At 50.4% G+C, this 24,319-nt stretch overlaps 1 protein-coding gene across 5 annotated transcripts in view; it reads right to left on the reverse strand.

Annotated features, from left to right (window-relative positions):
* Positions 1–24,319, reverse strand: part of STAT5B (signal transducer and activator of transcription 5B) — a 65,496-nt gene that overhangs the window by 11,987 nt on the left and 29,190 nt on the right. For 2 of the 5 annotated variants that reach the window (XM_054709272.1, XM_054709274.1), the window contains exons 2-11: positions 11,676–11,815; positions 8,411–8,567; positions 7,234–7,323; positions 6,215–6,389; positions 3,285–3,415; positions 2,913–3,064; positions 2,302–2,457; positions 1,728–1,907; positions 479–566; positions 278–400 (exon numbers count right to left, since the gene is read on the reverse strand). In XM_054709272.1, coding sequence (XP_054565247.1) covers positions 278–400; positions 479–566; positions 1,728–1,907; positions 2,302–2,457; positions 2,913–3,064; positions 3,285–3,415; positions 6,215–6,389; positions 7,234–7,323; positions 8,411–8,567; positions 11,676–11,803 — 1,380 coding nt within the window. In that variant the 5' untranslated portion in view covers positions 11,804–11,815. The remainder of the gene's footprint in view (positions 1–277; positions 401–478; positions 567–1,727; positions 1,908–2,301; positions 2,458–2,912; positions 3,065–3,284; positions 3,416–6,214; positions 6,390–7,233; positions 7,324–8,410; positions 8,568–11,675; positions 11,816–24,319) is intronic. The other 3 variants (XM_054709271.1, XM_054709275.1, XM_054709273.1) reach the window with 2 other exon arrangements.

The following is a 24,319-nucleotide window of genomic DNA, read 5'->3' on the forward strand; positions in this document are numbered from 1 at the left end:
CAACTGATCAATGATTTTATTCCATCATTGATGCTTCTATCTCTCCCTTCCTCTCTCTGAAATCAATAAAAACATTTTTTTTTTTTTAAAGAGAGAGGGTATGGAGAAATTTTGGGGTGTGTGTGCGGGGTGCGAGGGGAGTAGGTAGGAGGAGCAAGTAACAAATATCCATCCTCACTTTATCAATAAAAAAATTTTTAAAAAGGGACTATGTGACCCAGACAATTCTCGTGTGATACAAAGTGCTCACAGACACACGGCTGAGGGAGGGCTTTACCTTGACTTGAAAAACCAGCTCGTTTCCACCAACACTGAACTGTGATTCAAACAGGATCGTAAATTTTTCTTCGGTCACTGACTCTGCCCCACGACGGTCAGACCTCTTGATGCGCTTCAGGGACTGCAAAGGAGCAAAGTAAGGTGACCACGTCCTCCGATCAGCAGCGAGAATCTCTTCTTCCCCTCCCTCCACCCTCACCATGTTCCTGAAGTGGGCGCTGAGCGTGCCTGTGGCCTGGTGATACTCCATCACGCAGCAGTTGTTCAAGATCTCGCCACTGTAGTCACTGCAAATCAGAGAGAGACGCAGCTCTAAACCCACGCAGGGTCTCGGCTCGCAGCGGGTAGAGATGTGCTCAGGGTCGGAGGAACCTCAGGAGGTATTTAAAAACTTATGTCATGCCATGACTGGTTTGGCTCAGTGGATAGAGAGTCAGACTGAGGACTGAAGGGTCCCAGGTTCGATTCCGGTCAGGGGCACATGCCTGGGTTGCGGGCTGGATCCCCAGTCGGGGGCATGCAGGAGGCAGCCGATCAATGATTCTCTCTCATCATTGATGTTTCTGTCTCTCTCTCTCCCACTCCCTTCCTCTCTGAAATCAATAAAAATACATTTAAAACATAAAAGTAAAAAAATTAAAAATCTGTCATTTAGAAGGTTAGCTCCATAAAACGTACAAGAAATAAATATACATAAAATATACACAAGTTTTCTTAAGTGAATTCCTACTAAGTGAAACCATATCACACTGTCTTCACAGAAGAACCCCTTCTGTTCTTTCTCGGAGAGTCAGAGCGGCCAGAGGGGCTGCTGGGGCTCCTACATAGGACCGGCTGAACCCAGAAACCTGTGGGGCGCGGCCACAGTGTTTGGACAGGTTCAAGCCTCGGAATGATGAGAGGGCACAGTCCTCTCATGGCCACGTGCAAGTCCCAGCTTGGAGGGCAGAGCCCTCCCAGCACAATGATAGCCAACAGCTTTGGTTGTCAGCTTGAACCTGTGGTCCGAACACGTGACCCCACGTGCCTGAGTGATGTGGGCTTGACAGAATTCAGGTCCATGTAATTGAGTAGGATTGAAACCCACGAGAATGTTGTAAACATCTTGACCACACCCTTACTTTGCCTCGTGGCATCGGCTATAAAATAAAGACACGGCTTGTAGTCCGTGGCTTGCAGTCCGTGGCGCTGTCGCTGGCTCTCCATCAGAGAGGACAGTGAACCACCGAGACCCAGCTTTCATTCTCTTGTCTGTCTTTTCTCAATCCTTCACCGCCCCCTCTCAGGCTCCCCGAACCTGGCTGAGCTGGCGCGGCACGTAAGGCGCCTGGGGGCTGAGTATGCCATGGCCGTGCTGGCTCGCCACAGAAAGCTTCCGAGGAGGATCCCTCCTTCCCACAGCCAGGCCTCGAGGAAAGGGGCCGAAACATAAGGAAGGACGCACGTACTTGCGGGTGTTCTCGTTCTTGAGCAGCGACTTGGCCTGCTGCTCGCTGATGATGGTGGCCTTCACCTGGGGGGGGTTCATGTGCACGTTCAGCTTCCCCCCCACCAGCAGGCGCACGGTGGCTGCAAACTTGGTCTGGGTCTTCAGGACCTGAGGGGGCTGCTTCTCAATGATGAACGTGCTGCGGGACCCAAGGGACGAGATGCTGCCTCAGGGGACAGGGCTCTGGTCCCCCGTGTGGGGAGGACCCTCACACAGGGCTCAGCAGGCAGAGGAAGGGCACGGGGCCGAGGAGACCCTGTCCCCAGGGAGGCCACCGAGAGGGGAGGGGAGGGCGGGAGGGGAGGCAGGGAGATGAACTCGGCAGCTGGCACGGGCTGCAGGAAGCAAGGGCAGCCCAGGCAGTGCTCACAAGAGAAACTGGGAAAGGTCAACGGCGACTGGGGACAGAAGGGAAAGGGTGTGAGCAGAGACAGAGAAGGATTGAAGTGAGAGCCCCCCATCTGCAAAGCACCCCCTGCCTCCCCCATGCCAACTCCATGCGGGGCCGGGCGGGGCCGAGAGGCAGCAGTCACCTGGTCACCAGGGCTGAGATGATGTCTGTGATGGTGGCATTGACCTCCGCCAGCATCTCCTCCACTGGGCCGGGGATGGGCAGCTGCTGGCACAGGTGCTCAGCTCTGCGGATCTGCTGCCGGTTCTGCCAGATGATCTCGGCCAGCTTCTCACACCTGCACACCAGCCGCGGGGCCGAAGGAAAGGACAAGGGCTTCAGCCCTCCCCCAGGCCACAGGTGAAGAGGCTCCCAGGCTGGGGTGAGCCCCCCAAGACCCAGCCCCACCCGCACCCAGGAAGGCTTGACACCTCAGCGCCCACTCCTGTCCACTGAGCAGAGCAGAAACACAGAGACACCCAGGAGGCGCGACCCTGATCTGTACCCAACCAGCCGAGCATCAGGCGGGAGCACCTGGCCGGGCCCCACCCCCAGCACAGTGACCCCCTTCCCAGGGAGGGCGTGACTGCGGGCACCGGTCTGTGTCGGGAACCAGGCCACTGGTGAAGTCAGACCTGTCACGGGACAGAGCGAGCGGCTGCACATGGAAACACGGAGCAGAATAAGCAGCTGGTAGACCACCCTGAGCCCCTGCCCCCCTCCCTGCTGGCCCCCGCCCCCCACCCCCATTACCAGGACTGCAGCACGTCCAGGCTGCCCTCAGGGGGCCCCCCATTCCCGGCCAGCTGCTGCCGCCGCTTCCACTGGATCAGCTCATCGTCCAGGATGACGGTCTGCTGCTTCCGCAGCAGCTGCAGGGTCTTCTGGTGCTTCTCGGCCAGCTCCTGCGGGAGGGGGGGGGGGCAGGCCCTCTGGCTCCAGGGAGCAGCCCTGCAGGGCCTCGCTGGGGGGGGGGGGGCAGGGCCTCCCTCCCCCACCTGCTCTGCCTCACAGGCCCCACAGGCCTCCTGCCCCCCGGGGTCCTGGCCAACCCCTCTCTCGGGTCCCCGACAGCTCAGGATGTGGACCCCCAGCCTGGAGGAGAGGGACGCACGCCCCACTCACCACGCGGTATTGCTGCAGCGTCTGGGCCTCGCGCTGCAGCCAGGCCTCCAGGGACGCCTGCTTCTGCTGCAGGGCTGTCTCCCGGCTCAGACGCTCCTGCGGGTTCAGCTGGGCCAGCTGGGCAAACTGAGCTGGAGGGGGGACAGGACACCCATGGCCACGATCCCCCAGCTTCCAGCAGGAAACCCAGAGAAACCACTCACTGGTTCTGCAGACAAGACCCTCCGGGTGACGTGTCTGACCCACGGCAAGTCAGGGATCTGGCAGCCAAGGGCCCCAGAGATGAGCCAGCGTCCCTCCCTGGCCCCCCAACTCTGAGCTCCCCTCTCCAGACTAGGAGACAGAAGCTTGTGGGTACAGCTGAGGAGGATCCTACCCCCCTAGCCCACACAGCTGGGGGCCCAGCCTTCCTCACGCCACATCGGGGTCCGGCTTGGCGCCACACGGCCTCGTCTGGCTCGGCCTGGCCATTGGCTAGCTGGGTGGACTCGGGGGAACCCCTTCTCTCTCCTGTGCCTCAGTCTCCCCGTGCGCAAACGGGGAAGCCTGCTCCCTGCCTCAGCGGGTTGCTTGGGGATTAAAAGCGCTGATACGGAAAATGCTCAGGAAGCTGCCTGGCACGGGGAAGCTCTTGGTGAGAGTTAGTCCTTGTGGCTCAATGTGCTACAGGACAGGACTGAAGGGGGACGGGGACCAGCAGCTCCCAGCCCCGCCCTCACACGCAGGGCCTGGGCCTCGCCAGGGAGGGCCCTGCTCCTGGCCTGTGCCGCCCGCCTCCCGGGCACAGCTGCCTCTCCTCAGGGAGAGGAGTTTCTCTGTGCGGGAAGGCGCCCAGCAAGCGTGTCCAGGTTGGGCCACAGTGCGCTCAGCTGACCAACAGGAAGAGGAGAGAGAGAAGATGGAGGAGAAAGAAGAGAGGGAGGGAGGGGCCTACACAAAAGCAGCAAGAAGCGCGCCTCCTGCAGGGGCTCAGTTGGTTGAGCGCCATCTGGTGCACCCAGCAGCCAGGGCACCCAAAGAAGGCAAATGCTCCATGCTCGCTCTCTCTCTCTCTGTCCTCAGGTGGGGATTTAAAATAAATTAAATAAGTTAAGAAAAAAAAAGTAGCAAGATTCTCTCAGGAAAAGGAGGCAGCTCTCTCCATATTAGCGTTAGGAAGCTCAGCAATGCAGGAATAGGGAGTCAGGGAGGCATAGTTACCCTCTTAACAATATCAGTTATGAAATACTTAAGACAGAGGGAAGGTAGAAAGAATCACATAGAAACACCTGTGGCTTCATAACCCAGCTTCAGAAACCAAACATTTCCCAACTAAAGCCACCTGCCCACCTCCACAGCTTGCGATCCATCCCCCCCAAGGGAACCGCTATCCTAAATTCTGGGGTGACTATGCGCAGCCAGTAGCCATTTGGAACTCCCCAGGGTCCTTCCTCGGGCCGAGTCAAGAAGATGTGAGCATCAGCATGTCTTGGTCCAGCTCCTGGCAGGCCTCTGAGGGCCATGTCACGCTGACCTAGGCCCTGCCCCAAGGTCACAGAGCTGGGACGGACCAAAGCAACTCTAGACCGCCAGGAAGAGCCCAGACGAGGAGGGAATTCGGAGACATGGCTCCCAGCTCACTGCAGGGGCCTGAGCAGGAAGAGCATCGTCCCGCAGGGAACGCAGCAGGGTCGCCTGGGCGCCGCCTCAGGAGTCCTGCCACCACAGGGCGGCAGGCGGTGGTGTCCCCACACCTGGTCCAGCCTCCCTATGCGAGTGACCCAGTTAGTTTCTCCTCCTGGCAATTTGCAGAGGTTTCTGGGAAGGACGCCAGGCGATGTGGGGCAATTGTCTGCTCCACTGGAGGGAACTGAGCCTTCCCTGCACAACAGATCAATAGTCTGTGTTTCTGATGGTGAACTTGATAAGTGAGAGTGAACGGACATTGCATGATGGGTACGAATCCAAACCAGAATCCAAACCCAAACCCATACATAGGAAACAGAAAACCCAAGAACAGGATAATCGATGTGGTAACCAGTCCACGGCCTGGGAGAGAACTAATAGCGTGGCTACCCTGTTCCCTCACCTAGGAAGTGCGCTCCCCCCCCCCCCCCCCACCGCGCCGGGGCCAGTCAGGTATGGAAGCAGATGGGAAGAAGACATGCTAGAATCACCCCACCAACATCTATTCCACATCTACTGTGACTCAGGCAATGTGCTGGCCTCAGGGTACAGAGATGCAAGACGCAGTCCCTGCTCAAAGAATTTACATGCTAGTGGGGAAGACACAGTTAATAAATAATATCGATATGGTTATAGGATGGCGCCCACACGCATGGTGTTAGACGAGCACACTGCATGTGCATGTGTGTGTTTCTGAATGGCTGGTTGGTGGAGCAAAGCTTCTCTGAGGCTGAGCGGGGCACGCAAGCGGGGAGAGGAAACCGCTGCCACATTGCCAGGCTCCCACAGGGCAACAGAGGGTGCTGTTGAGGCTCCACAGCCTCCGGACTGACCCTGACGTTCTCTGTACCCAGAGTACCAGGCTGGATTCCCACCAGGAAGGGGGCCGTTGTCTACGGGCACTGATGTGCCCGCCCCAGGATGGCCTCTCTGAATGGCTGTGCAGAGCATGAGAAGTCTGTCACCAGAAACACAGTCCTCAGCCCTTATACGGGCCCTGCTCAGAGAGTAAAGCTACACTGATAACATACAAACCACCGCCTGGGTGCTGATTACCGGACTGGGCGCGCCTTCCTCAAGACCCGGGGCTGGCTGGGTATGGGAAGCCTGAGTGAGATCCATCCTCTCCGAAGGCAAGACTTTGCCTTCTCCCCTTCCCAGGCCTCCCCTTCCCGGCGCTAACGGTGCCCCGGTACTCCAGAGAAAGCCAGCTGGTTCGCTCCCGACAGGACCTGAGCTTCTTCCAGCCCCCGCTCCCGCCTCACCCTGGATCCTCAGGCTCTCCTGATACTGGATGATGAAGTACTCTTGAGTCTGCTGCAGCTTCTTCAGTTCGTTCTCGGTGTCCTGCGTGACCAGCCGCAGCTCCTCGAAGGTCTGGTTGATCTGAAGGTGTTTCTGGGACATGATGTCGGCAAGACTTCCCGCTGGAGAGGCACCCTGGACACAGATCGGGGGCAGAGTGCAGGCAGCAGTGAGCTGGGCAGTGAGTACGGGAGGCCACCTCAGGCCTTAACGCAAGGGGTCAGCCAGCACCTATCACGGGGATGAAACCCCAAAAGCTTCATTTTGAGTCCTCGGAATTGCAAGCGTCCTTTGTGAGAATCGGTGTAGAGTGGGAAGAGAGGAGGAAAGGGGGAGCTGGCGGGCCATGGCGTCTTCCTAAAACACAGGAGGAACTCCTAGTGCAGCTCTGGCCTCCACCGGAGTATCCCAACCACGGCCCATCTAATTGCCTTCTAAGTTACCTGGGTTTTCCTACTATGGATGGTGACCCCTGGGGACAGAGTGTGGAACAGGCAGGTGAACACACATTGTCTTTGTTCTCATTCAAGACCTACTTGTGACTGAGGGGAGAGGGAATCGGGGGAACCTCTCCCAGGGGTCATCCTGGAGACCCCAAAGTGAAGGTACAGGGGAGGCGTCCACAAGGGCTTTGTGGATCCAGGCATCTACGTGGCCTGGTCGGATCCATTCCTTCACCCGCTGGCTGAGAGAAGGCGGGCAGAAGTGTCACCTGAATAGAGACATGACTCTACTGAAAAAATGATCCATTTGGGGTTGAATCACTTCACACCTGTGCACATTGTTTTGTGGCTGCAAGCTCATCAAGGCTATCAATCAGTTAAGACCAGAGTACGGTCTTCTATTTCCTCTAGGACGAGGCTCTGATTATAGAGACACTGATAGGTGCGCCCCGAGTCATCATGAAAAACGGGGTCCAGAGGGAAGTGGGCAAGATGGTGTTTCCCAACTCCTCTCCCCACACCCAGCGGACACTCACGTTGTTGGCTTCGCGGACCAGCCTCTGCTCGTTGTACAGAATGTGCCGGATGCAGCGGACCAGCTCCATGGGGCAGCGGTCGTACGTGTTCTGAAAGAACCCAAGAGCAGACAATCACTTGGTCCCACTCCATGCTCTGGGCCTAACCCCACCTTGGAGGAGACTCCTAGAGACACGACGGTGTAATCATGAGATATGCTGCTCCTCCAGTATCCATGGGGGACAAGGAAAGCACATTAAAAACCCTAAATAAGAAGGGAAGAGTACCCTAATCTGCCCAAAGTACTAGGGCATCCTTCTTGGACATAAACTCCAAAAAGGATAAATGGATAAATAAACTCCAAAAAGGCCACCTCAGAGGAGAACCTGGACACCACTTTGCTGGGCAATCAAAATTACTCCACCAACGACGGGGAGATGGACGTTGTACGTCTCCAGATGTGATCCCGTGAGAAGGACACAGCACTCAGAGTGCTGATCCGGGTTGTGTAACCTGAATCTAATCATGAGGAAACGCCACACAAACCCCACGTGAGATACGTTTTATCTTTTAAAAAGTAGAGGAGCTCAATTACTTCAGAGTGTCAGTGTAGCAAAAAGACAAAGAAAGGCTGAGAAACAGTTCCAGATGAGAGGCAATTAAAGAGACATGATGACTAGATGCAAGATGTGACCTTGGACTGGATCCTGGACTGGAGTGGGAAAAAGTGCCCTAAAGGGCATCAAGTCATCTGACAAGATGGGAAGACAGACGTAAAGTTACCTAAGGGTGTTCTATCCACGCACCGTTTACTGACGGTGCTAACCGGACGACAACGATGTAAGAGAAGGTGCCTAATTCTTAGGAAAGGGACGCTGAAGTGCTTAGGGCAGGGGGACATGATGTGTACAACTAACTCTCAAGTGACCAAAAAAATGCGTGTATGTGGAGAGCATATGATAAAGCAAATGTTAACAAGGGGGGTCTTTGTATCAACCTTGCAACTTTTTGTAAACTTGAAATCGTTTTCAGATACAAAGTTTAAAAAGAGCGACAACCATGACAATAAACAACAAGAGCTTTATGCAGGCAACTGGACAACGCCGGGTTGAAGAGAAAGAAACTCTCTAGAGGAAGTGCTACACGAAGGAGGAGCCCCGCCTCGGGAAGACGGCGGTGACCGGCGCTCACACCCACCTGGAGCTGCGTGGCGTAGTGCCCCAGCTTGATCTTCAGCAAGAACCCATCTTCCCCCACTTGGTGCTCCGCCTTCTTCTGCAGCTCCTGCACCAGGCCCTCCAGGAGCTGGGTGGCCTTAATGTTCTCCTGTGGATTATCAAGATCTATTGAGTCCCTAGGGGAAAAAAATTACATACATATGTATACATACATGCACATGAGCCTATATAAATGCAGCCTCAACACATCACACCTTGTCTTTGGCTAAAGAGATTTCGGCATAAAGCTCACGGCAAACTTTAGGGGAGTTCCATTCAAACTGACTAGATGCCTCCATGAATCTAATCCTAACCCACTAACTGCCTGAGTGGACTGTTTAGGAGTCTATTTTCTTCTTTTCTTTTCTTTTTACAATGTACTGCCCTTTCTCCTTCCTCCTACACTTGCTCCGGTGCTGATGCTCTCTGCTGGGAACGAAGGGAGAGGAAAGGGCTTTGTGTACCCTGAAGGAAATAGGGCCCTGATAATTTCCTATTTATAGTCACCCCTTCACGGGTGGTAAGGGACACAATGTCGAGAATGTTCTACTTTTCCCCCCACCCCCGACTGGTTCTATATGTTGCTAATTTCACATGAAGTATTTTCTGAAGACAGGTGAGACAACATTTATTGCTGTTTCTAAGAAGCCTCGGAAATGATTCCTTCGGACAGACTCTTCCCGTGAGTATTCACACAAGTCGCAGGCTTGGGGGCTGCAGGCAACCCTAACTCCCCCAGGGAACCAGAGACGCTGCCTTCACGCAGAGCCAGGTAACTGGTGACAGGGTTTGGATGGCCTCCCTTCCTCCCTCTCTCCGTCCCCCATTCTCAACCCCCCTCCCGGACGCTCTCCTGTTTTAAACAATTTAAGGCAACGGTTGCTATTTGGCAGAACTTAATTACTCAGCTCACTGGAGAAACCAAACAGCTATCAGGCTGAAATGATATTCCATTACTGTTGCTCAGGTCTAAAGCCAACCAGGAGATCTGGTGCTGGCTCCGAAGTGCTGTCATCTCGAACCCCGTAATGTCAGTTAGCAACTAATTTCAGACAGAGGCACGAGCAGGAGTACCACACACTGACTACGGACTTCATCGAACGATATGCTGAAATATGCACTTGGAGGAGGCAGTAGAGAAAGTCAAATGTTCAATGTGCATGCTCCATGGGCTAAATAAAATAGATATTAAATAAAAGCCTGGGAGGAAGGAATGGCGGCCCAGCATGCACCCCTGTGTCAACTGGCAATAACGCTCCTCGTCCCAGGAAGGCATTCATTCTTGAGAAGATCCTGTCTCAGAGCAAAACTCATGGAGAACAAGTACTGGTCCTTGTACTTAATTCTCTGTTTCTTCCCCCCAGTCACCTCCCCCCAAAAATATTTTCTTACCGTAAACATGAAGAACTGGACATTTTTATTAAAATCTTTATACTCTTTTAAAAAAATATTTTTATTGATTTCAGAAATGAAGGGAGAGGGGGAGATAGAAACATCAATGATGAGAGAGAATCATTGATTGGCTGCCTCCTGCACGTCCCCCACTGGGGACCGAGCCCGCAACCTGGGCACGTGCCCTAATCGAATTGTGATCTCCTGGTTCATCGGTCAACGTTCAACCACTGAGCCATGCCAGCCAGGCTAAAATCTTTATATTCTTAAGAAAACCCAAACTAAGGAAAATTCTAGAGTTATGGGAGCTACAACTTCATAAGTTAAATAAATGTCTAATAACTATGTTGCATACCTGAAACGACTATAATATTGTATGTCACTGTCATTGGGAAAATTTTTTTTAACTAAATAAAATTCAGATTTCCTTTAATATCAACAAAAGTCTTTTAACATTTGCTCAGTAAGAAGACGACATGGAAACTATCAAATGAAATTTTGAATAAACAGAAACTTCCTATTAATGTTTTTCTGAACTCCTCAAGATCATTAAAAAAGAAAAGGAAATGGAAAAGCACTAAGCAAGGTGCAGTTGACATGCTCACATTTAGCTCTCTTTTTTCTCACTTAATTACACGGAGGCTGAGATTTTTTTTTAATTGCCTAGAAAATTGCCTTCCTGGTGCTCTCTAGTTTCTGGAGAGACATTTGCTACTAATACACAATTGCGACTATACCAAGGCAGTGTTACTGCCAGGGATACAGCCCTCCTCCAACAGTAGCGTAAAGGCCGTCTCCCCGCCGCCTCCCCCCGGGCTCTGTCAGAGCAGCCACGCCACCCGCCACCCGCCACCCGCCACCCGCAATGATGCAGGCCTGAAGCAGAGGATGAGTCTGTCAGATCAGACTGACAGGCTGGTGACAAACAAACTGCTCCAGGCCCTGAGCAGAGCAGCAGGCATCCTGCTGCCTGGCGTGCAACAGTATCAATGAAAAATGCTCCTTATCAGTTGGCTGCATTGTACTAATTCTAAAAGAGTTTAAAAACAATCCCCTCCCCCCCCCCCAATATATAATAAAGAGTAATTTGGAAAACAAGAAAAATAAACATGCTTATTAAATCTGCCATCAAGATACAATTATTGTCAATACTTTGGTGTATCGTCTTTTAGTCTTTATGTGTATATATAATTTACATATAAATTTAAAAACACCAATGTCTCTCCATTGTTAAATTTGTTAACAATACATTTTTTAAAAAATTATGTGAATGGACATACCTTATCTGTCCCATTCAGCACTGAATTCTATGTGGACAAAGATTTTTAATTTTTTCATATGAACTCTACTACCTACGACTCTGCTAGGCACCCTATAGGCACTCAAAACACTGGTTCATTGGTTTTTACTAGCTGCAGTGCTCAAATGTTCTTAGCCAGAATATACTATTAAAGAGAAGATATCCTATTTTTTTAAAAATATTTTTAAATTGATTTCAGAGAGGAAGGGAGAGGGAGAGAGACAGAAACATCAATGATGAGAGAGAATCATTGATCGGCTTCCTCCTGCATGCCCCACACTGGGGATTGAGCCCACACACAACCTGTGACCTCATAGGTCAACGCTCAACCACTGAGTCCTGCCAGCCGGGTGGAAGATATCCTATTTTTAAAATCCTAAGAGTCATTCTATCTTTCTAAAATTTCAGATGGTGCTAAATACCTCTTCATGGGTCAGGATTTTTTTTTTTTTTTTTGGAGGTGTAAGTTTTGGAGTCCCCATCGTGTTATCTTTCCAAATTTGAATATGCTTGTGCTTCACGAAATATGATGGAGCAACGCCGGCTCACTTACCAAGGCTGGCTTTCGATCCACTGGGATAAGTAATGGCGCACCTCGATGGGGAAATGCTGGCCGTACAAGGCTTGCATCTGATGGAGGGCATCTCCTTGCAGCTGCTGGGCCTGGATCCACACGGCCATGTTTACAATCTGCTAAACAAACAATCGGTGGTTTGGGTGGGTGTTTTTTTCTCCCCCTTTTAAGTCCACTAGAGTAAATATTAATGTAGTTATAAAAGCTAAAGATAATTGCTTTTTAAGCCCTTTCTGGTGGATCAGGGTTCTTGAACTGAATTTTAGCGTTACAATGTTTTCAAGATGTAGGTGTTCCGTGTGGCCATGGGAAGGTATCTAAGTGGGCCCATAAAGCTCTGACTGTCCAATACACTGAGGTCCTAGAAGCAAAAGTGCAAAGGGAGCATCAGGGGGAGAACTGCCTATAGCTTTGGTATCACAGACATTTTCTTTACTTTTGTTCCGAACTTGAAGCAACAGTAAGCAGCATCTGAATAGTAATGATACATAATTAGCATGGGGATTTTTTTTTAAAAAAAATCACTTGTTTTAGATTCTTATTTTGACTTTTAAGAATTACAATAAACATTCTGCCATTTTTGAAAAAAGACCCAGTAAAAGGAAAGTGAAAATATCTAAAGCATGGGTTGGACCCTATGTGTTATGGCTAGTTACCTAAGCAACAATGCTTTGCACACAAAGGGCACAACTTTATTGGAAAAACATCCCAAGGTTCACCTTCTGAGCGATTGCTAAGGAATTTACGAAGCAATGTTCTGTTAAATTATAGCCTTTAAAAATCTTTCCGACATAAAAACAATACATTCCAGCTAAGAGTCAGAAACAAGAACCATTATATTCCAATAGTGGGCAGGTTTTTAAAATATGCTCTTGATTTCAGAAAAACGGTCTTATAAGACGACCAAGATGCCTTCTCAGACCCACCTGAGAATTTTAAATTCATTTGGCAGATACTCTCTGGGCTTCACCTGACTGCAGTGGTAACATTACTTTCATGTCCACACAAGGGACTAACACGGAACCTTGCTCTAACACTGATCCGTAATGAAGACTTTGGTATAAGGCAGGGATATCTTTAATCCCATCCAAAACAATCTGGCTATTGATTGGCACAATTCTCCCAAGAGCTGTTATAGTTAGGGTCCAGTGAATTAGAGCTTGCTTTTGTCGAATACCAGAGACTACACGACTGTGTCAGGGAACAAAAATCCCATCTCTGTTAGTTATCGTTATCCAATAGTGTAACACTGAGCTATTTATGGGACGAGTCAGTTGGCCAACAGCGAGGTGTGGGGAGGGTGCCAGCTACCTATTTTAGACTTGTGCAATGCTATAGGACACTTGAGCGGTGTGCAGGTTTATTTAGAGCTTTGGGGGATGACGGCTGAGATCACTACGATCACTCAAGACATCACATTTCAATGGCTCGGAGTTTACTAGGAGAGAGACTCTTGGATAGAAGAGCTCCCTCCACGTTATAATCAAACATCTGGAAGACATTTAATTGTACAATGTAATTTTTAATCAAATAAATCATGTCCCAAGATTTTGGAAACTTGGAATAGACACCAAAGCATGTTTTCTGGATAAAAGGTAAAGGGATCGGTGGGTGGATGGACGAAGGAAGGAGCGTAGGCATTTACACATATAGAAGAAAAAAGGATGAAGAAAAGGATGCAGGTTTTAATATCTTTTAGTGAAGGGAACTGGAGAGACCTCACCATGGCTCCTGTAGTGACCAGTGAACGATACCAACGGACAGAAAAGCAACCTCGCATCCTGCATTCATTAACGGAACTCACCCAAGAGACAAAAGAAGGAAAACGTTTCTCTCCTCAGAGACTCCTTCTCAATCCACCCAAGTAACATAACCGTCTGCTCACTACCCCCCGTCTATTTTCTTTATGTCATTGATCACTTCCTGACATTTCTCCCATATTTGTCTACTGTCTCCCTACCAGGGAGAAGTCACCACAAACACAATGACTTTGTTTTGTCCACTGCTTCTTCTCTTGGGCCTAGAACAGTGCCTGGCACATGAGCAATCAGTACATTTTTTTTGTTGCATAAATAAATGTATACACACAATTTGGTCAAATCCATAAGCTCTTTTCAAAGTTATTATGGAACAAGATTATCAGTATGAAATACCCAGGCAAGAAACTGAAACAAATTTTATAACGGGGATGATTTTACAATTTGGACGAGTCTCTATTTACAATGGTCTATTTGTTCCTTAATGACATTTGCCACAATTTGTCATTTTTCCTTTTAGTTTCCGTTAATTTTTGTCTATCCTCCCCACTGAACTCTGAAGGATGGTAAGTGAAAAGGACACAGTTATTCACTTCTGTGTCCCCAGTGCAGTGCCTAGCACAGTGGCTTGACATGGCAAGTAGTCAATAAACACTTGTTGAGTGGTTACATACACACCAAATATTTGGCAAATATTTCACATGTCCTGCTGTCAGAGCATATTCCAGGAGTCTATTATTGTTTTTGTTAATCCTTACCTGAGGATATTTTTTCCATTGATTTTTTTTTTTCTTTAGAGAGAGTGGAAGGAAGGGAGGGAGAGAGAGAAATATCAGATAAATATCGATGTAAGAGAGATACATCGATTGGTTGCCTCCCGCACATGCCCAACCGGGGCAGGGGATCCAGCCTGCAACTGAGATATGTGCCCTTTGGTGCATGGGTTGATGCTCTAACCACTGAGCACACTGGCCAGGGCCTATTATTGTTTTAAGAAAGACCATGGTGATATGCCACACATGTAGGGGTACTATATAGATGTCATACATTCATTTTGTCTCGTGGGTTTTTTTGTGTGTGGGTTTTGTTGTTGTTGTTAATCCTCACCCAAGGATATATTTTTCTATTGATTTTTAGAGAGAGTGGAAGGGAGGGCAAGAGACAGAGAGAGTGAAATATCGATGTGAGAGAGACACATCGATTGGTTGCCTCCTGTACGCACCATGACCCGGGGCTGGGGATCGAGCCTGCAACCGAGGTACATGCCCTTGATGGAATCAAACCGGCCACCCTTCAGTCCGATGCTCTAACCACTGAACAACCCAACTAGGGCTTGTCTTGTGTTTTATATTAGTTTTTAGTTTTTATCAAATAGTGGGATGCTGAGCTGTTAGCATTTGTCAGAATATATTTATGGCTCTAAATATAATAGTTACTTTCTAAAATGCCACTTGAAGAATAATAGCTGGAAAATATAAGGTGGCAACCAACTTATTTTGATAAATACAGTGTACTTTAATTCCACTACATGAAAATTCTTTGATAGCGAAAGTAGGTTTTGCCTGTGAGTAGTAAAAAAATGTAAAATAAAAAATACACAAAATACAGAATCATTTTTACTTTTTTAACTAAAAATTATATATGCATGGAATATGGGTTGCCTTCACTGAGATTATGACGTAATCATTTAAAATATGTGGTTGAGGGAGGAAAAAATGCCACCACTTTCCCCAATCGTATCAACAAAACCTAGTCTCTAAGCATTAGTGCTTTTCTGCGTGCATGTCGACACTCGCCACACCCGTTACCAGGCGACACCTACACCTGCATAAGCTGATCCTCCGCCCTTTCTCGCCCGTCTGGCGGCTCCTCACGGGCGGCGACTGCACCCCCCTGGCCTCAATGCACTCCCTCTTCTGCTTATTTACGGGCAGCTCCCTCCCTCGTCAATGCGTGATGTTCTGACAAGGGAAGTGGTTTGTGTCTTCGGTAAGTCATCACAGGGGCTTCTCTAAAGACTGGGAAATGGATTCACAATCTTATTTTTAGCCGAAGATGAGAACTATGTGAGCGTTACTTAGTTGCACTTAGTGTTCATAAGCGTTCCCAACAACCCAACACGGTTCTGGATGCAGAATGTTGTACTTTCTGAAAGCGTAAGCTGTCTACACCCACGTTATATTTCTGGATGCGTCTCGGGAGTGCCAAATAACGCGGACCCTCAGGCGGTTGTTAAAAAAGGTCTCAAAGTTTAATAGCTCATAATGATACAGGCTTATTGAAAACCATAAAAATAAATGCCCACTAACAAATAAATTATATGAGTGGCTGGGATTTAGGGATAATTTTGTCTCAATAATAAATACCGTTTTATTAGATGCTTTCCCTTTTAAAAATAAAGCATAAAACTTTGTAAGGAAAAAATATCACGGTCTCTGAATTCTTCTGGAACGCTGTGGCCAAAGTCATGCCATAGCTAAGCTCTGGGCTAAGAGATGTGTGGGGCGCATGACAACAGAAGGGTCCCGATGCAAATGGGCCAACTGAGTGACTGAATTCCAGCTTGGGATGGGAGTGGGAGGCATAAAATGTGTGCAGGGATTTGGTCTGCTGGATGTATGTGTCTAATTTATGTCCTTAATATGTTTTTAAAAATTAATTAGAGCCCTAACCGGTTTGGCTCAGTGGATAGAGCGTTGGCCTGCAGACTGAAGGGTCCCAGGTTCGATTTTGGTCAAGGACATGTACCTTGGTTGCGGGCACATCCCCAGTAGGAGGTGTGCAGGAGGCAGCTCATTGATGTTTCTCTCTCATTGATGTTTCTAACTCTCTATCCCTCTCCCTTCCTCTCTGTAAAAAATCAATAAAATATATTAAAATTTTTTAATTAGAGAGAGAGAGAGAGAGAGAGAGAGAGAGAGAGAGAGACTGATTGGCTGCCTTCCCCACACACCCCAACCAGGGATCGAACCCATAAATTTGGGCATGTGTCTTGACTGGAAATCAAACCGTCAACCTTTTGATGCCCAGGACAACGCTCAAGGAACTGAGCCACACCGGCCAGGGCTATGGGCATAATTTAAAGCATTTTATACCCCTGGCCAGTGTTTCTCAGGGGTTACAGTGTCGGGGCGAGCACGGGTTCGCTCCCTGCCACTACCCCCACCTCACCCCACCCCCCTTGTATTGGCGCCAGCAGGAGGTGAAGGGTTGATTTATCTCTCTCGCATCCATGTTTTTCTCTCTATCTCTGTCTCCCTTCCTTCCACTCTTTCTGAAAAGCAAAGGAAAAAAATAGCCTCAGGTGAGGATAAAATAATTAATAAATAAAGCATTTTATAATTCCTATCCTCCATCCCACCACAACCACCACCCCATCCCATCCCATCCCATCCCATCCCAGTCTCTAAGTTCAAGTTCAAACATAATGGCTGTCACCTCAGTAGGGAAAGGCACTGGGAGGGCTGCTCCCGTCTCGCCTCTGAATGAGAGAGTGAGAGGTGACAGGTGCTGTCCCAAGAACAAGACTGCCCTAAGTACAGTGAGTCCTCACTTAATGTCACCGACAGGCTCTGCGACTTTAAGCAAAACGATGTACAGTGAAACCAGTTTTACCACCGGCTAACGATGGAAACAAGAGTTCCGTCCGTATGGGATCTCGCCTCCATGTCAGAATGGAACAACGTTGAATGAAATGACCTGCTGTGACTAAACTCCAGAAAAATAATTTAAAAATCCTGTTCTTCCCAAGGACAATCTGACTCCTACTAATTAGAGTATGAATTATTAGCAACACATTTTTTGATTCATCCAATAAGCATAATTTTAGAAATAAGATGGGAAAATGAATTAAAATAACATTTATTAGTGTTATTATCCACCATCAGATTTACCACATTCAGAACACCTACTATATTATTTATTACTGTAAGTGCTTCTCTGAACCTACTCACTTAATCCTCACAAAACCCTGGGAGGTCAGCGCTATTATAATCCCCACTTTATAGATGACAGAACCGAGTCAGCAAATTAAACAGGATTGTAAAATGGTGCAACTTTGGAAAGCAAGCTGGAAATTCTCCAAAAGGTGAAACATGGGATTTCCATAGGACCCAGCAGTTCCACTCCCGGTTATGTGCCTAAGAGAACTGAAGACATGTCTGCAAAAGCTTGTGCACAAACGTCCAGAGCAGCATCATTCATAAACAGCCAAAAAGCAGAAATAACCCAAAGGTCCATCGACAGAAGAAGGAGTAACATGAATATGAATGGAAACATAGAACGGATAAAATGGAATCTTATTCAGACATAAGAAGGAATAAAGTACTGACACGCACTACAACATGGATGAACTTTGACAACATGACGCTAAGCGAAAGAAGCCAGACATAAAAGGCCACATATTATAAATTCCGTTTATATGAAATGTCCAGAATAGGGAAACCCACAGGGACACAGTAGATCGGTGGTTGCCAAGAGCTGGGGTAACAGGGAGTGACTTTTAATGGGGACAGGTTTCTTTTCGGGGTGAAGTATTTGCTCCAGATCCCATACTTCTGAGGGGCACCGGCATACGGGCAGTCTGGCCCGCGAGGCTGTCCTTCTCCCCCTCTACCATGCTCCCTTTGTCTTGAGGACTTGTGGTGGTTGGTCATGTTATTTCATGTACTTTTCTGTATGTTGCTATATTTCATAATTGAAAGAAAGAAGAAGTGTAAGAGATTAGAATAAGAAACCTAACATTGAGAGAAACCAAGATGGCGCCATAGGTTAAACACCTAACCCGCAGCCGGGCACAACAATTTCAAAAATACAACTAGAGGTCAGAACGGTCATCGTCCAGAACCACAGGAAAGCTGGCGGACTGAAATGCCCACAGCTGGGGAGAAGGAGAAGGCCACGGGGACAGTCGGGGGAGCCGCAAAAGCCTGAGGTATGGAGAAACGGACGGAGACACGAGCACACGCGCCTGCGGGGAGGATAGAGCCGGAGAGGAAGGGGCGGCTGACGGCCTGGCCGGCGTTCACTGGCAGGAAGGAGATAAAGGCTCCGGATTGCGCTGAGCGCCGGCTCCGACTGCACTGAACCCCGTTCCGGGCGAAACCCTGGGAAGCCAGGCGCAGGCTGGGGGAATGAATCTGGGCTGTGGGGCGTAGGCACAGAGGAGCGGCGGAAGGCAGAGCTCCAGAGGCGCGCGCAGGAAGGGGCGCAAAGGACGGACTGTTGCCTGCGCCACTGAACTGCCCTAGCGGGAAGGAGACAAGGGCTCCGGACCGCGCTGAACCCCAGTTCTGACTGCACTGAACCCCAGTTCCGGGCGAAACCCTGGGAAGCCAGGCACATGCTGGGGGAATGAATTTGGCCTGTGGGGCAGAGGCACAGAGGAGCGGCGGCTCCAGAGGCGCACACGGGAGGGCGCGCAGAGGAGGGACTGTTGCCTGCGCCACTGAATGGCCCTGCTGGGAAGGAGACAAAGGCGCCAGACTGCGCTGAGACCCAGTTCCAACTACATTGAAACCCAGTTCCAGGCAGCGGGCGAAACTCCAGGGCGCGTTTCTCTCAGAGGTGTTTGCAAGGAATACAGAGGGACACAGACACAGGAGCCTCATGTCTCCTGCACAGCAACTCTTCCTATATAGACAAAGAGGGTCCTCATGGACAATTGGCCTGGAGGACAATTCCTCCTAGTGACACCAACAACAATCAAGACTTAACTGTAGATACTCACTCAGTTTCGCAACTGCGCCGCCCCCGCAGGCCGCCCGGCCCGGGGCACTGGGGACGCCGCGGCGGCAGCGGCTTCCGGAGCCCGGCGGCCGCCCAGCGCCCATCCCCGCCGCGAGGCCCCCGCGCGCCTGGTTCCGCGGGCCGCGCGCCCCGCACAACGGACGGAGGCCCGGGCGCCCTCTCCGTGCACCTCCCGGCGCCACTAGACCTCAGTAGAGTTGACTGAATTCAAGAGATTAAGAAGAACAAATCGGGGAATTGAAAAAGATGACGGCGGAGGTGAAGGCTGATGTGTTGCCTCACATGGCAGTTTCGGAAATACAACTGGAACATGGACTAGTGAGGGTGGTGACTGCTGCTCGCGTCTCCCCAGACCGGGCGGCTGCTCCTCTCAGTCAGCACCGCAGCCGGGGCCATGGGCTTGTGGGCGCCGCAGCAGCTGCTGTGGCGGCGGCCGCGGACTCGGCGCAGCAGCTCTCTGTGAAGGAAGAGACCATCTTTCTGCAGGAGGGGCGCATCCGCGCCACCGACCTGGCCGAACTGCGCAGTGAGATCCTCGAGGCCCCGGAGGCCGCCAACACCGATTTGGAGGATTCTTAGGAGTTCTCATCTTACATTCAAGCCCTCTAAGCCATTTGACAGAGGAGAATCAAGAAGGCGGCTAAGTTGAACAAAGGAACTGCGAACTCCACCGCACACAGCAATTTCAGGGGCACGAATGGAGGACAGAGCCTCTGCCATCCAGAACTACAGGAGAGATGGCTGAATGGTAGATTTATAGCTAAGAGGGAAGAGGAAACCAGCGAAATCGGAGGGGATGAGGTGTGGAGGCGCGTGGGTCTGGTTGGTGGCGGGGGAAAGGGGCTTTTGTTCCAAACCTAGGGGAGATTAGCTCTCCATCACACTGAAATCCAGCTTCTGGGGACCGGTGGGAGACCCAGATGCCTGCGGGGAGAGGCGGGACTCTTGCGGAGGTGCCAAGCGCCCCTGGGTCTGGGGGAGGCCGCGCTCCCCTGGGTCCGAGTGAGGCCAGGGGTCAATAGATCCAGTTGAGGCCTCGCGCATCTAGGCCCGGGTGAGCCCAAGTGGCCCTGGGTCTGGGAGAGGCCAAGCGTCCCTGGGTCCGGGTGAGACCATGCGTCCCTGGATCCGGATGAGGCCTCGTGCACCTGGGCCCGGGTGAGCCCAAGTGGCCCTGGGTCTGGGAGAGGCCAAGCGTCCCTGGGTCCGGGTGAGACCATGTGTCCCTGGATCCGGGTGAGGCCTCGTGCACCTAGGCCCGGGTGAGCCCAAGTGGCCCTGGGTCTGGGAGAGGCCAATCGTCCCTGGGTCCGGGTGAGACCATGCGTCCCTGGATCCGGATGAGGCCTCGTGCACCTAGGCCCGGGTGAGCCCAAGTGGCCCTGGGTCTGGGAGAGGCCAAGTGTCCCTGGGTCCGGGTGAGACCATGCGTCCCTGGATCCGGGTGAGGCCTCGTGCACCTAGGCCCGGGTGAGCCCAAGTGGCCCTGGGTCTAGGAGAGGCCAAGCGTCCCTGTGTCCGGGTGAGACCATGTGTCCCTGGATCCGGGTGAGGCCTCGTGCACCTAGGCCCGGGTGAGCCCAAGTGGCCCTGGGTCTGGGAGAGGCCAAGCGTCCCTGGGTCCGGGTGAGACCATGTGTCCCTGGATCCAGATGAGGCCTCGTGCACCTAGGCCCGGGTGAGCCCAAGTGGCCCTGGGTCTGGGAGAGGCCAAGCGTCCCTGGGTCCGGGTGAGACCATGCGTCCCTGGATCCGGATGAGGCCTCGTGCACCTAGGTCCGGGTGAGCCCAAGTGGCCCTGGGTCTGGGAGAGGCCAAGCGTCCCTGGGTCCGGGTGCGACCATGTGTCCCTGGATCCAGATGAGGCCTCGTGCACCTAGGTCCGGGTGAGCCCAAGTGGCCCTGGGTCTGGGAGAGGCCAAGCGTCCCTGTGTCCGGGTGAGACCATGTGTCCCTGGATCCGGGTGAGGCCTCGTGCACCTAGGCCCGGGTGAGCCCAAGTGGCCCTGGGTCTGGGAGAGGACAAGCGTCCCTGGGTCCGGGTGCGACCATGTGTCCCTGGATCCGGATGAGGCCTCGTGCACCTAGGCCCGGGTGAGCCCAAGTGGCCCTGGGTCTGGGAGAGGCCAAGCGTCCCTGGGTCCGGGTGAGACCATGTGTCCCTGGATCCGGGTGAGGCCTTGTGCACCTAGGCCCGGGTGAGCCCAAGTGGCCCTGGGTCTGGGAGAGGCCAAGCGTCCCTGGGTCCGGGTGCGACCATGTGTCCCTGGATCCAGATGAGGCCTCGTGCACCTAGGTCCGGGTGAGCCCAAGTGGCCCTGGGTCTGGGAGAGGCCAAGCATCCCTGGGTCCGGGTGCGACCCTGTGTCCCTGGATCCAGATGAGGCCTCGTGCACCTAGGCCCGGGTGAGCCCAAGTGGCCCTGGGTCTGGGAGAGGCCAAGTGTCCCTGGGTCCGGGTGAAGCCAGAGCCTGGGTCCGGGTGAGGCCGTGTGCCCCTGGATCCATCCGGGTGAGGCTGGGTCCCAGGCCCAGGTGAGACCACGCGCCCCTTGGGTATGGGTGAGGCCACGTGCCCCTTAGTCCGGGTGACGCCGTGCCCCTGGGTTCGGCCGAGACCAAACCAGAGGGAGTCGGACCTCCGTTACCGCCATTTGTCCACCATCCAGAGCTGGGAGGTCAGTGCTGACATGTACACATAAGGAACTACTGGACATTGAAATTGAGTCTCAAAAGAACTGTTGGTCCAAGGGGAAGCTCGCTACAGACTGATTCATTTGCCTGTCAGCATAACTATTATTGCTCGTCTCACATTCAGTGCTTATTAGTATATATCTAGTGACATATGATCTCGCTCATCTAGGGGAAATGATGAACAACATAGACTGAGGAACAAGAACAGAACCAGAAGCAAGGAGGCATCGATCGGACTATCGGGCCTCAGAGGGAGGATAGGGGAGGGTAGGGGGAGGGTGGGGGGAGGGGGAGAGTTCAACCAAAGGACCTGTATGCATGCATATAAGCCTATCCAACGGTTAAGTTCAACAGGGGATTGGGGCATGCGTGGGGAGAGGGGTGGGATGGGAATGGGGGGATGAGGACAAATATGTGACACCTTAATCAATAAAGAAATTAAAAAAAAAAAAAAAAAAAAAAAAAAAAAAAAAAAAAAAAAAGAAACCTAACATTGCGAAGCTCTGATTTGGGCAAAGGCTTCTGATCTGAAAAGTATGAGGCGAGGAACCAGGATTCAACACTGTTAATCAGATCAGTGCCCTTTAAAGACTAAAGGACTTTGGAAAGATTATAAACAGCAAGCTCCCTGGTTGTGCCAATATCAATGATTACATGTATGCAGTGGTGATGGTTACCCAGTAGTAGGAACTTGGAGGGACAGAAAAATATTGAATAGTAGCAATAAAGGATTAAGGCCTTGTTCATATTAAAATTGGCCTAACATCAAGTAAGAAGGTTATAGTAAAACTTTCCCATGCAGAAGTAGGTCAATACCAGAGCCATCTGCTCTTTAAAATTTTTTTTTTCTAAACACTACTTTATAAGCAATCAGGAAGGCAGTTCTCTAACAAAATCAGATTATTAAACAGATGGGACGAGAACAGAAGGAATAAAAGTATTTGGCTCGTAAAAATATAAACAAGGAAAAATTTGCCCAGGCAACGTAGAGATGATAATATTCTGGGAAGACAATCAGGCATAAATCTTTACGTCACAGCCAAATGATTACATATTATTTTGGGAAGAAGAGAAAAAGGGGAGGAGGTAGAATGGGGGAGGGAGGTCTGAAGGAGGAGGGAGGGCAGCTATTTGCTAAATATAAAGATCAAGTCTTAATCAGTGGGTTAGCATATATTTAAAACTGTCACCTAAATATAACTTGGCTCAGCACACACAAGCCCATAAATAAAGAGAGTGGACTCAGACAAGGATCATCATAGCTGCTAAAACGATTAGGTGATACTTGTTGGAGAACAGGATAGTCACACAGTGTCAGAGTATTGCCTCACATATTACTTATTATTCACAGAGGGGAAAAGGTATGTATTCAGTGGAAAAAGCTGGTGGACAACACCCTAACCAAGTAATCAAACATCCCCGATCACGGGACAAACGGACATTTTATGCCTCCAGGTGTGATGCACTGAAAAGAACACACAAACTAAATGTTTCACCTCTACTCATGAATAAACAATCAGATGAATACAAATTGTGAGACTCGTATGAGAGACAGAAAAATGGGGAACTGTCCTAGATTAAAGGAGACTAAAAAAACATGATAACTACCTAGAACATAGTTTTAAAAAAACCCATATCACAGTTCTAAAGGACATTACTGGGACAATTTAAAAATTTAATTACATTTTTTAAAAATACATTTTTATTGCTTTTAGAGAGGAAGGGAGAGGAAGAGTAAGATAGAAACATCAATGATGAGAGAGAATTATTGATCAGCTGCCTCCTGCATGCCCCCACTGGGGATTGAGCCACAACCTGGGCATGTGCCCTGACGGGGAATCGAACCTCACTGGGAACCGGGAATTGAACTGTGACCTCCTGCTTCATAGATCAACACACAACCACTGAGCCACACCAGTTGGGCTTAATTACATTTTAACATGGCCTATATATTGGATATTATTGTATCAATGTTACAGTTCTTGAGAGTGATCATGGCATTGAGTTTATATAGAATGACCTTGTTCTTGGTAGATACATACTCAAGAATTTAAGGGTCAAGTCATGATGTCTGCGACTTACTTTCAAAAGGGGAGAGGGCCAAAACCGGTTTGGCTCAGTGGATAGAGCGTCGGCCTTCGGACTCAAGGGTCCCAGGTTCGATTCCGGTCAAGGGCATGTACCTTGGTTGCGAGCACATCCCCAGTGGGGGGGGGGGGGGGTGCGGGAGGCGGCTGATCGATGTTTCTCTCTCATCGATGTTTCTGACTCTCTATCCCTCTCTCTTCCTCTCTGTAAAAAATCAATAAAATATATTTTAAAAAAAAAAGGGGGGGGAGAGGGAGAGAGAGGTGCTACCTACATGTAACAACTGTTAACAATTGTTCCGTCTAGGCATAGTGTATGAGTGTTCATTGTTCCATTC

The sequence above is a fragment of the Eptesicus fuscus genome, chromosome 20, assembly GCF_027574615.1.
Source record: "Eptesicus fuscus isolate TK198812 chromosome 20, DD_ASM_mEF_20220401, whole genome shotgun sequence".
Taxonomy (NCBI): domain Eukaryota; kingdom Metazoa; phylum Chordata; class Mammalia; order Chiroptera; family Vespertilionidae; genus Eptesicus; species Eptesicus fuscus.